The 12,747-nt window shown below is 35.8% G+C and overlaps 1 protein-coding gene and 1 pseudogene across 2 annotated transcripts in view; both read right to left on the reverse strand.

Moving 5' to 3' along the window:
• CLEC6A (C-type lectin domain containing 6A) overlaps positions 1-12,497 on the reverse strand; it is a 23,061-nt gene extending 10,564 nt beyond the window's left edge. Inside the window, exons 1-4 of one of the 2 annotated variants that reach the window (XM_017894250.1) lie at positions 12,281-12,497; positions 10,415-10,504; positions 8,893-8,994; positions 3,550-3,695 (exon numbers count right to left, since the gene is read on the reverse strand). In XM_017894250.1, the coding sequence (XP_017749739.1) occupies positions 3,550-3,695; positions 8,893-8,994; positions 10,415-10,504; positions 12,281-12,311 (369 nt within the window). In that variant the 5' untranslated portion in view covers positions 12,312-12,497. The remainder of the gene's footprint in view (positions 1-3,549; positions 3,696-8,892; positions 8,995-10,414; positions 10,505-12,280) is intronic. The other variant, XM_017894251.1, reaches the window with a different exon arrangement.
• On the reverse strand, positions 7,357-7,972 carry LOC108543660 (60S ribosomal protein L15 pseudogene; annotated as a pseudogene).
• Positions 12,498-12,747: the final 250 nt, after the last annotated feature.

Raw genomic sequence — 12,747 nt, forward strand, 5'->3', positions numbered from 1 at the left:
ATGCACAAGTATCTTTTTCATATAATCACTTTTTTTCCTCTGGGTAGATACCCAGTAGTGGGATTGCTGGATCAAAGGTAGTTCTACTTTTAGTTCTTCAAGGAATCCCCATAATGCTTTCCACAGTGGTTGTACTGGTTTACATTCCCACCAACAGTGTAAAAGTGTTCCCTTTTCACCACATCTATGCCAATATCTATTATATTTTGATGTTTTGATTATGGCCATTCTTGCAGGAGTAAGGTGGTATCTCATTGTGGTTTTGATTTACATTTCCCTGATCATTAGTGATGTTGAGCATTTTTTCATAAGTTTTGTGGTCATTTGTATACCTTCTTTCGAGAATTGTCTATTCATGTCCTTAGCCCACTTTTTGATGGGATTGTTCGTATTTTTCTTGCTGATTTGTTCGAGTTCTTTGTAGATTCTGGATATTAGTCTTTTGTTGGATGTATAGATTGCAAAGATTTTCTCCCACTTTGTGTGTTGTCTGTTTACTCTGCTGATTATTTCTTTTGCTGTGCAAAAGCTTTTTAGTTTAATTAAGTCCCAACTACTTATCTTTGTTTAGGTTGCATTTGCTTTTGGTTCTTGATCATTAAGTCTTTGCCTAAGCCAATGCCTAGAAGGGTTTTTCCAATGTTATCTTCTAGGATTTTTATGGTTCCAGTTCTTAGATTTAAGTCCTTGATCCATCTGAGTTGATTTTTGTATAAGGTGAGAAATGAGGAGCCAGTTTCATTCTTCTACATGTGGCTTGCCAATTATCCCACCACCATTTGTTGAATAGGGTGTCCTTTTCCCACTTTATGTTTTTGTTTGCTTTGTTGAAGATGTTTGACTGTAAGTATTTGGCCTTATTTCTGGGTTCTCTATTCTGTTTCATTGGTCCATGTGTCTATTTTTATACCAATAGCATGTTGTTTTGGTGAATATAGCCTTATAGTATAGTTTGGAGTTAGGTAATGTAATGCCTCCAGATCTCTTCTTTTTGCTTAGTCTTGCTTTGGCTATGCAGCTCTTTTTTGATTCCATATGAATTTTAGATTTTTTTTTTCTAGTTCTGATAAGAATGATGGTGGCATTTTGATGGAAATTACATTGAGTTTGTAGATTGCTTTTGGCAATATGGTCATTTTAACAATATTGATTCTAACCATCCATGAGCATAGGATGTGTTTCCATTTGCTTGTGTCATCTGTGATTTCTTTCAGCAGTGTTTTGTAGTTTTCCTTAGAGAGGTCTTTCACCTCCTTGGTTAAGTAAATTCCTAAATGTTTTTGTTTTGCAGTTACTGTAAAAGGGGTTGAGTTCTAGATTTGATTCTCAGCATGGTCACTGCTAGTGTATAGCAGAGCTACTGATTTGTGTACATTAATTTTGTAACCTGAAGCTTTGCTGAACTCATTTATCAGTTCTAGGAACGTTTTGGATGAGTCTTTAGGGTTTTCTAGGTATAACCATGTCATCAGCAAACAGCGATGGTTCAAATTCCTCATTACCAATTTGGATGCCCTTTGGTTTTTTTATCTTGTCTGATTGCTCTGGCTAGGACTTCCAGTACTATGTTGAATAAAAGTGGTGAGAGTGGGCATCCTTGTCTTGTTCCAGTTCTCAGGCGGAATGCTTTTAACTTTTCCCTGTTGAGTATAATGTTGGCCATAAGTTTGTCATAGATGACTTTTATTACCTCAAGCTATGTCCCTTCTAGGCTGATTTTACTGAGGGTTTCAACAATAAAGATATGCTGTTTTTTTGGTCAAATACTTTTTCTGGCTCTATCGAGATGATCATATAATTTTTGTTTTTAATTCTGTTTATATGGTGTATCACATTTATTGACTTGCAGATGTTAAACCATCCTTGCATCCCTGGATCATACTAAATTTTGAGAAATTAAAAGTTTTTCCTCTAAGATTCAGAACAAGGCAAGAAAGCCCATTCTCATCACTTCTTTTCAGCATAGTACTGGAAGTCCTAGCCAGAGCAACTTGGTAAGGAAGAGAAAAAAATTATCCAAATCAGAAAGTAAGAAGTAAAATTATCTCTGTTCACAGATGACATAATCTTATATTTAACGAACCCTAAATATTCGACAAAAAATATCTTAGAACTCATAAGCAAATTCAGCAGTTTCAGAATGGAAAATCAATGTAGAAAAAAATAGTATCATTTCTAAACACTAAAAATAAACAATCTAAAAAGAAACTTGAGAAAATAATCTCATTAAAGGCCACATGTGGTGGCTCACACTTGTAATCCCAGCACTTTGGGAGGCCGAGGTGGGTGGATCACTTGAAGTCAGGAGTTCAAGACCAGTCTGGCCAAGATGGTGAAACCCCGTCTTCAATAAAAATACAAAAATTAGCCAGGCATGGTGGTGGGCACCTGTAATCCCAGCTACTTGGGAGGTTGAGACAGAGAATTGCTTGAACCCAAGAGGCAGAGGTTGCAGTGAGCCAAGATTGCACCACTGCACTCCAGCCTGGGCGACAGAGCGAGACTCTGTCTCAAAAAAAAAAAAAAAGTTGCTCAACATCACTAATTGTTAAAGGAATACAAATCAAAATCACAATGAGATATTACTTCACATCCATTAGGATTGCCACTATTCAAAAAGCAAAACAGAAAAGAACAAGTGTTCACCAGAATGTGAAGTGAGACCCTTGGGTACTCTTGTGGGTGATGTTAAATGGCACAGTCATCATGAAAACGGTATGAAGGTTCCTCAAAAAATTAAAAATAGAGCTAACATGTGATCCAGCAATCCCACTTGTGGGTATTTATCCAAAGAACTGAAAGCAGAAACTCTAAAAGATTATTTGCACATCCACATTCATAGCGGAATTATTCACAATGGCCACAAAGTGGAAGAAACCTAAATGACAACTGACAAGTAAATGAATGGAAATGTGGCATCTTATGTGTTCTCACAACAAAAAAGGAGAAAAAGAAGGCTAAATATATGAGGTAATAGATATATTAATTAGTTTGACTGTGGTAACCATTTCATAATACATTTGTATATCAAATCATCACAGTGTACACCTTAAATATATGCTACTTTTGGTGGTCAGCCACACTCCAATAAACCTGGAAAATAAGAAATCAAATAAAACAAAGAAACAAAAACAAGTGTGAGACACACATACAATGGAATGTTATTGAGCCCTAAAGTGAAAGAAAGTCCTGTCTTATATGAGAACATGGATGAATCTTGAGGATATTATACTAAATGAAATAGATTATTCAAAAAATGACAGATACTAAATAATTTCACTTGTATACAGTATTTAAAATAGTCTAACTCATAGAAACAGAAAGTAGAGGAGTGATTGCCAGGGCTTTCAGGGATGGGGAAATGCTAGTTGTTGTTCAACGGGTGGGGAGTTCCGGTTTTGCAAGATGAAAAATTTCTAGAAATCTGTTGCCCAGTAATGTGAAAATAGTAAATGCTACTGAACTGTACACTTAAAAATGGTTATGACAGTAAATTTTGTGTTATGTGTTTTTTCTACAATTAGATAATTTTTTCAGTGGAAACAGTACCTGCTCTGCTTCTGTGTTGAACACAACCAAATGTGCTCCCATCTCAACACAGTTCTGCTCACTCTCGGACCAAACGTTCTTTTCACTGGAAATGAAGTAGCAACTGGAACCAAATGACTTCCAAGAAGCTGGGCAACATCCCCAGGCTAGTTTTGTGTTACATGAAAAAAAAAGAGTGAGTGAAAGATGTGATAAATAAGATGAAGGATCTGCGGGCTTTGTAGAGACAGTTTCTTAATTCATGTTTTTACTGTTTCCTGAATTATATAATTTGAGGCCCTAGAATTGATTTCAAATAAATATTCTTTAGCATTAAGTCCTCAATATTTACTAAAGTTTACCTGCAGAATTTGTCTCCATTTTCTTTTTTGCAAAAAAAAAAAAAGAAAAAAGTCATTATTGAGTTTTGTTTTTCATGTCCCTTGTACATTATAAGCACCAAGCCCTCTCAGAATTTTAAATGACTAACACAGACGAACCTAGAAACCCAGTTCTGCTCAGTAATCTTGGGCAAGCCACAAAGCCTTGGATTTTCAAAATGATAACTATTCACAGGTTGGTTATGAGAATTAGAATTATGCCTCATTAGAATTCTGGCTCCCCCATTTATCATGTATGTCTTCGAGCAAATTCATAACCTTCCTGAGCCTCAATTATTGCATCTCTAAAATGGAAATAATAATAGTGCCAACCTCACAGGGGTATTTAATCACATAATATGTATAAAGCATTTTAAAAGATGCTTAACATAGAATAATTGCTCAATAAATGTTACCTATTACTAATTTTCACACAGTATTAAATGCTTAAGAATCTTAAACAATTAGCAGTTCTCTCCCCTTACAAGTACCAGTTTGCCACTCTTCTAGGATTAAAAAAATCCATAGCTAGCCATATATAAATCCACTGATATATTTTGATTATATTTATAATCAATATGATTTTGATTACATATAGTTTAAACAAATATATATGTATGCTTAAATAGTAAATTGTTTAGATTTGTTTGGTTTTGAAATTTTAAACAGCAATTATAATATATGTGATCTTCTTGGGCTTATTTTTTTATTTTGCATTGCTAATATTCATCCATATTATTACATATAGTTCTATTTTATTCATTTTTTACATTATTATATCATTACATATTAAGTGATTAAAACCGAAAAGCTTATTCTTCCTTTTATAATATTATAAAATGAATAAAAGAGATTAACCATATCTATATTATTTGCATATTGGCTGCTTTTAGAAATATACCTCCACTGTGCATTCTGCTCATTATTAATGATTGCTTTAAATTTAAATCTCAAAGTATGTATTAACATATGATTTGAATTTTGAAAGTCAAATTTGACTGACTTTGCCAATTGAGCTATATACGCCAAACATTTTTTATAAGTTGAACATGTGAAATTGCCAGCTCCAAGGCCGACAAAAAATATTGTCAGCTGTGATCAGTAAAAGCATCTGTCAAAAAGGTATACTAACATTAATAATATTTTATTTTCTCAATTTATGCTGAGAATAATGAGCTGATCAAGTCATTTTGCAAGTGTAGAAAGTAACAAATGTAAATCACAATCATTTGGTAAGCCTTATTAGAACACTTTTTGGTATACTTTTGAGAAAGTAAATAACTACTGAGAAATAACAAATCTTTTGCAAAATTGTTCTATAATATTTCTTATTCTTTACTTTCTATAACATTGGGAGTAACCTGATCAAATTCTCAGTTTACAAACCATTATAAATCATTTTTGACAATAGATCACTATATCATCTTAAGCAGACAATGCTGAAAGAATATCAAAATTGAGTGACATTCAAACAAAGCCTTTTCATTCTTATCCACTGACTTAGGTGAGCAAGATTTTTCAGTTAATGTCATTAAACTGGAAAATAGGAGCTGAATTGGTGTTGAATATGTTAGCAATAATATTATAATTACATTTGATAGCATTTTTTCAAAGTTCCACTAATCTCATTAAGATGTAGACTTCCAATAGTTTTACTTAATTATTGATGATTTATCAAAATCTATAATAACTTTGTGATGTTTTGATATCATCTCCTGATAATAATTAAGATAGTAAATCAATTCAGAACACATTTTATAACACTCGAAGCCTAAAGGTCCACAAGAAATTAAAATATTAGGCATGTTTATCTACATATTTTGGCAGATGAGAAAAGTATCATGTAAATTTTAGTTCAAGGAGATAGAAGAAATGATGTAAAACATCCAACTGTTAAATAATACATGTTTATTTTTGTTTTAATGGGTGATGGGGGTTAACACTTTGAAATAGTATTTACACACAAGTAAATACATTTTAAGAGAGAAATAACAGTTTTGTTTTTTAAAGTCAATATTTACAACGTTCCAGAAATTAAAGCTTTTGCTTCTATAGCATGATGAAAATTCTGATGTCAAATTAAACTGTATCGGAGGGTACATATGTTTTCAGAATCCTTTTTGGGGACTGACAAGCAAAACAGTTAAAAGAAAACTGGCCTAGGCAGAGTGCAGGGGGATTGAAGGGACTCTAGCTCTTCCTTTGCAGCTGAACGTCTCCACACTGACTGCAACCGAGTGGAAAACAAACTGAACAAGATACGATGTGGATGTAAGTTATTTTTTAACTTTAATCAAAATGGAAATTTTGTGTATGGGCTTTATTTTTATTTTTCATTGTAATGATGATTTGAAAGAATGTTGTTAAAATTGGAGCATTTTTATTTACTGACATGGTATTATACAAAACAATTGTATTTTATCACATAAGATTTTCTGTAACTTTAAGTAGTTGTATTGAACAGCTTGACTGGTCATTTATATTGGATATACTTAGGGGGCAAATTAACAGTCTCTTATACCAGATGGATATGGAGTTAATTTAATTAATATCCATCTCTGTCCCATTTCAGGGCATTCGGAAGGCAAAAGCTAAGTGCCCATTGTTGCTTCCAGGAAAATATTCATTCAAATGTTACTTGTTGAAGCAGTGTTCCACATAGGTAGGAAGAAGACTATGCACTCCACTTCTCTTTCCCTTTTTCTTTTCTTTCTTTTTTTTTTTTTTTTNCTATAGCATGATGAAAATTCTGATGTCAAATTAAACTGTATCGGAGGGTACATATGTTTTCAGAATCCTTTTGGGGACTGACAAGCAAAACAGTTAAAAGAAAACTGGCCTAGGCAGAGTGCAGGGGATTGAAGGGACTCTAGCTCTTCCTTTGCAGCTGAACGTCTCCACACTGACTGCAACCGAGTGGAAAACAAACTGAACAAGATACGATGTGGATGTAAGTTATTTTTTAACTTTAATCAAAATGGAAATTTTGTGTATGGGCTTTATTTTATTTTCATTGTAATGATGATTTGAAAGAATGTTGTTAAAATTGGAGCATTTTATTTACTGACATGGTATTATACAAAACAATTGTATTTTATCACATAAGATTTTCTGTAACTTTAAGTAGTTGTATTGAACAGCTTGACTGGTCATTTATATTGGATATACTTAGGGGCAAATTAACAGTCTCTTATACCAGATGGATATGGAGTTAATTTAATTAATATCCATCTCTGTCCCATTTCAGGGCATTCGGAAGGCAAAAGCTAAGTGCCCATTGTTGCTTCCAGGAAAATATTCATTCAAATGTTACTTGTTGAAGCAGTGTTCCACATAGGTAGGAAGAAGACTATGCACTCCACTTCTCTTTCCCTTTTCTTTTCTTTCTTTTTTTTTTTTTTTTGACTGTCCTAAATTGCTTATTAGGTATGAATTTCACAAACTTTACTTATATTAGCAGTAACGGTGGAGCTGGAGAGTATTGCGCATTCTCTAAGCTGCCTGATGAGAACCACCAATAGTGTGGTGGAACTTCTGGCCCCTTCCATGGCCATGGCTCTTTCAACCTGCAGATGTCAGCCCACGCATCTCCCTGTGCTTGTGGACTGGTTTGGTGTCAGGATTTCTTCTGAGAGCTTTATAGAATGGATCAATGAGGATAACCCCCAAAAATTTTTATGTGGAATCTTCACCAAGGCAGTAAAAATTCAGGACTCTTAGAGACCCCTAGGGGTGTCCAGCTCGCTCCTCTGCAACAGACTGAAGGCTTGGAGCAAAATTTGGCTGGTTAACACCATGATAGACAGGCTCGCCGTAAGCTGCACCCTTAGGAACTGGGTGTTTTTGGCCACCACGGCGAACACGAATCCTATATATAAGTAACCTTGGTTGACCTTGTAGCCCAGTCGGCCCGCTTTATCAGGCCAGGTGGGTGGGGAGCACTGTGGAGAGCTGTGGAGAGCAGAGAGCTGGCGGTACTGCCCCTAGCAGACCCTCAGAAGCAAGCTCAGGACATCAGACTGCTTCTTTTTCCATAGCTGGTGGATGTACTTGTATGCACCCATCTTGACTTACCTGATGGCTGCCGCCAGATGGAAAGGCTCTTACCCTTTTCCATGAAGCTGACTGATATGGTTTGGTTCTGTGTCCCCACCCAAATCTCACCTCGAATTGTACTCCCATAATTCCCACGTGCTGTGGGAGGGACCTTGTGGGAGACAATTGAGTCGTGGGCGTAGTTTCCCCCATACTGTTCTCCTGGTAGTGAATAAGTCTCACAAGATCTGATGGTTTGATGAGAGGAAACCCACTTCACTTGGCTCTCGTTCTTCTCTTGTGTGCTGCCATGTGAGACGCGACTTTCACCTTCCACCATGATTGTGAGGTCTCCCTAGCCATGTAGAACTGTGAGTCCAATAAAACTCTTTTTTTTGTAAATTGCCCAGTCTCGAGTATGTCTTTATCAGCAGCATGAAAACTGACTAATACACCAACCATAATCCTAAATTCAACTCTGCCAACTCTCCACATATGAAGTTAACAACAGTATATTTTGGACAGGCATCAGTCTCATCCTGAACCAATTTGACCAGGACTAATGCTAGTATTTGGGATGGAGATGGGTAGTATTAATTGGAAACCTTAAATGTCGAAAAAAATATTGTACACATTTGATGGAGGGTGAGAGGAATGTAAAAACTGTAAGAATTGTTATGAATAATTTCCAGGGTTGGCCTGAGCAAATTACATGCATGTAGGTTTATAATATTTACCAAGCTCAAGAAGTGTGAAGAAGGAATTATTTTGGGGGCATGTCTAGAGCCTGATATGAACATGTATGTTTAGAGAAATTATGAAAATATCCGAGCAGAGACTTTCATAAAACATACACACACAAATGCACAATAGAATAACCAATCTTGAGCTCAACCCTGTTCTCTCCCTGAGAAAAAAGAAAGTCTATGTAAGCATTTTAAAGCTTTACCTGTCACCTCTGTCCCTTCACTGAAGCAGGTGAGACTTGAATGATATGAGCGTAGTTCAGACAGCCTTTTGCCAGTTTTGCCATATGTAAAATGGTAAGTTACTGGGAAGGAAGAAGGAGGATTAGTGTCCATCTATTATTTTGCTATAAAGCCTTGAGCTCTATATCTGTACAGTGCTGGCTTACCTCTGACCCCCATCACTCTTTCTCTCTGCAAGCCCAATAAAAACCATGCCAAATTACTATTTGCTTGTATTCATTTATCTTACTTGTTTTTTTATATATATCTCCCATTTAATTTTGTGGTCTTTTCACTATTAGAATTTAGGCTCCATACTCTTGAACAGAGATTCTGCCTGTTTCCCACAACAATTAATCACAAACACAACTTAAAGGTTTCAAAACATCTCATATACCCCGTAAAGATATACACCTACTATATACCCACGATTTTAAAATAACAATTCAAAAATATTTTATTATAAAAAAAGGAGGAAGTCTGNCCCGTCTCAGCCTCCCAAAGTGCTGGAATTACAGGCTTGAGCCACCGCGCCCGGCTGTATGAACATTAACTTTTATGTTAATGTTCACTTTCAGCAAGACCCTTTATCTCTCAGGATCTGATCTGATTCTTCACTCATTTCCTTTTTGTCCTTCTATAACAAAAGCTCAGTACAGTCAAATCTTTCTGCCCTGCTCTTAGTTCATGTTTTGAGATCCTGAATTTGTGTTTCTTTTTATGAAATATCTATTCTTAAACCCCTTCTCTCTTGCACTTGATTCTGAAAAGTAAAACAGATTCTAACTTTGGTGATAATTACTTGTATTTTACTAAATATTGTAAGATTTATTTAAATCTCTGAGGGAGCTACATCTATGACCTGATTGACAGGGGAAGTCACTTTCATTCCCTCCCAGACTATTCAACAACTATTTTTAATCACCTTATCAATGAGTAGAAATCCAAATTGTGAATCAGAGAAGAAAAAGGTCTTTAAGACTTCTCACACAATGAACTTGAGACATGTATTTGGAGGCAAGCAGAACAGGGAAGAAATATTGTATTCTCTTTATCTCCATCATTACATTTGAATACTTTTTCCTCTCACATTGGAAAGGTTCTGTACATGAATCAAAGAATCTAATATAGAATATCACAATTATGACAGCAATTAGAGTTGCACTCCCAATACAAGACTTTTGTGACTAGGGAACACATGATTACCAGTGAATCCAGTCCTGAAAGATGGTGTCTTAGATGATGGCTACAAGGAACAACATGGATATATGAGGCCATGATTCAGAAAATGCTCATAAAACCAGGTAAACTAAATCTACAAGAATTCAGTTTTCAAAAGATAGAAGAAGAACAACAAAGGGAAAAGGAGAAATCAAGGAAAGTGTGACATTCCAAGTAAGAACTGATGTATTAATGGGGCAGAGGAGAATATATCCTAGGAAACCTGTATGGAATATTCAAGGGAAAAGAAGCAAAGAAAATGCACCTCAGTGAAGAACTTACCCACACAGCTCACAATGAAGCAAGCACTGAGGAGTGCAATGGAAATCCCAGCCACAGACCAGAGTCTCAGGGACCACCAGCCTCTTTTCTCTGTCCAATCAGGAAGACAACAAATGCAGTTACCAGGGGGCCGGGGAGCCAAAACCCCCAGGAAGCTTACAGCAATGAACAAACTAGATGAAGAACCTCAGAGCAGTTAAAAACCTAAAGCAAGAAGAAAGCTTACAAACTCCCTCAGAATAAATAACCGGGTAGTAGCTCTGTGGCCCCAAAGAATACAGGTAAAACATATGCTCAGCCAACTGGAATTTCCATATCTTTATTCTTTCTTCTTGCTTTAGGTTTTTAACCTAAATGTTTCCATTTAGGTTAAACCTAATCATGTTTCCATTGATTTCCTTTCTCAAAACATCACTTTTGTCTCCCATTTCTCATATCCCTGTATTGATATTTGGTTTCTTCAGTATATCCAAGAGATATCTGCACTCCCATGTTTATTGCACTATTCACAGTAGCCAAGATATGAAATCAACCTAAGTGTCTATCAACAGATGAATGAATAAAGAAAATGTAGTATAATATATACAATGGCATATTATCGCCCCATAAAAAAGAATAAAATCCTGCCATTTGCAACAACATATATGGAACCAGAGGACATCATGTTAAGTGAAATGAGCCAGGCACAGAAAGACAAATATTGCATGTTCTGACTCATATGTGGGAGCTAAAAAAATTGATCTCACGGAGGTAGTGAATAGAATGGTGGTTACCAGAGGCCAGGAAGGTTAATGGGGAAAAGAAGATAAAGAAGGGTTGTTTCATGCCTACAAAAATACAATTAGCTAGAAGAAATAAAATCTAGTGTCCCTTAGCACAGTAGGACAACTGTAGTTAACATTTTTATTTTTTTTGACATGGAGTCTCACTTTGTCACCCACGCTGGAGTAGAATGAGGCAATCTTGGCTCACTGCAACCTCCACCTCCTGGGTTCAAGTGATTCTCTTGCCTCAGCCTCCTGAGTGGCTAGGATTACAGGCACATGCCACCATGCTCAGCTTATTTTTGTCTTTTTAGTAGAGACGGGATTTCATTATGTTGGCCAGGCTGGTCTCGAACTCCTGACCTCAAGTGATCCACCCACCTCAGCCTCCCAAAGTGCTGAGATGACAGGTGTGGGCCACTGAGCCTAGCCCAACAATCATTTATTGTATATTTCAAAATAGCTAGAAGCGTAGATTTGGAATGTTCCAAACACAAAGAAATGATAAATATTTGAGATAATGGATAACCTAATTTTCCAGACTTTATCATTACACATCATATTCTTATATCAAAATATCACATGGAGCCCATTAATATGCACAACTATTTTGTATCCATTAAAAAAAATTTTAAACATTATTGATGGACATGCAAAGGGTTGAAGCTAAAGTCAAATTTTCATGCATTAAAAATGGGAAGCTTTTTTCTTACAAAAAAATTAGAAAAGCAAGTACAAAAACAAACTCAGGGTAATTGGAAAGAATACTGCTGTCTGGATTTCAAGATTAGTCAAAAGACTTTTAAGAGCAGATATCTAATAATCAATTATTTCCCTGATTACCTTCTATCATGTAAATCTTTTCTGTCTCCCTAAACTTTCAATAAAATCTGATACAAACCTCCCAAAAAATATTTGCTTTCTTATCCTTTCAATTGCTTGTGGCTCTGGCTCTGAAGAATGACTCTTTCAAATTCCTTTCCGTCTCCTATGTTGGTCCAATCACTAGCTCTTCAATCTCTTCTTTGTCTACTTCTTCTCTCCAGGTGATCTTATTTCATCATACACTTCCACTTTCCTCGGAAACAGAGGAAATACTCACCTGTACTTTGAGGTTGCCGCTCTTGCATCATTATGCAGGCTCCCTGTGTTGAGAAGGTCCGGGAACCTTTTGTATCTCTTGCCCAGAATATGCTGCCCAGAGACCCAGCTTCATTTAAAAAAGGTAGAGCTCAGGGACAAACTGCTACACAGTCTCATAGGACTAAGAGACTTCTAACATTAAGTGTACCTCAAAAGAAGAAGTCACAGTTACAACTAAAGTTTCCAGTGATTTTGAAACATGGGATTAAAAAAAGAAAAAAGAGGAATTGAGAAACATTGAAAACCACTCATGAGAACTTTGACAAGAATACTTAGATCATTTCTTCAGTTCCTAATATAAAATTTCTCTGTCTGATTCCTATTCATTCTGGCAGGCAAAATAGAAAATTTCGTATCTCCCAAAAGAAATCCGTTTAGAGACCTTGGTTAAATTAAGTGCTCCCTAACTAACCTTTACAGTGGTTA

Source organism: Rhinopithecus bieti, unplaced genomic scaffold (assembly GCF_001698545.2).
Source record: "Rhinopithecus bieti isolate Rb0 unplaced genomic scaffold, ASM169854v2 scaffold_23748, whole genome shotgun sequence".
NCBI classification, from domain to species: domain Eukaryota; kingdom Metazoa; phylum Chordata; class Mammalia; order Primates; family Cercopithecidae; genus Rhinopithecus; species Rhinopithecus bieti.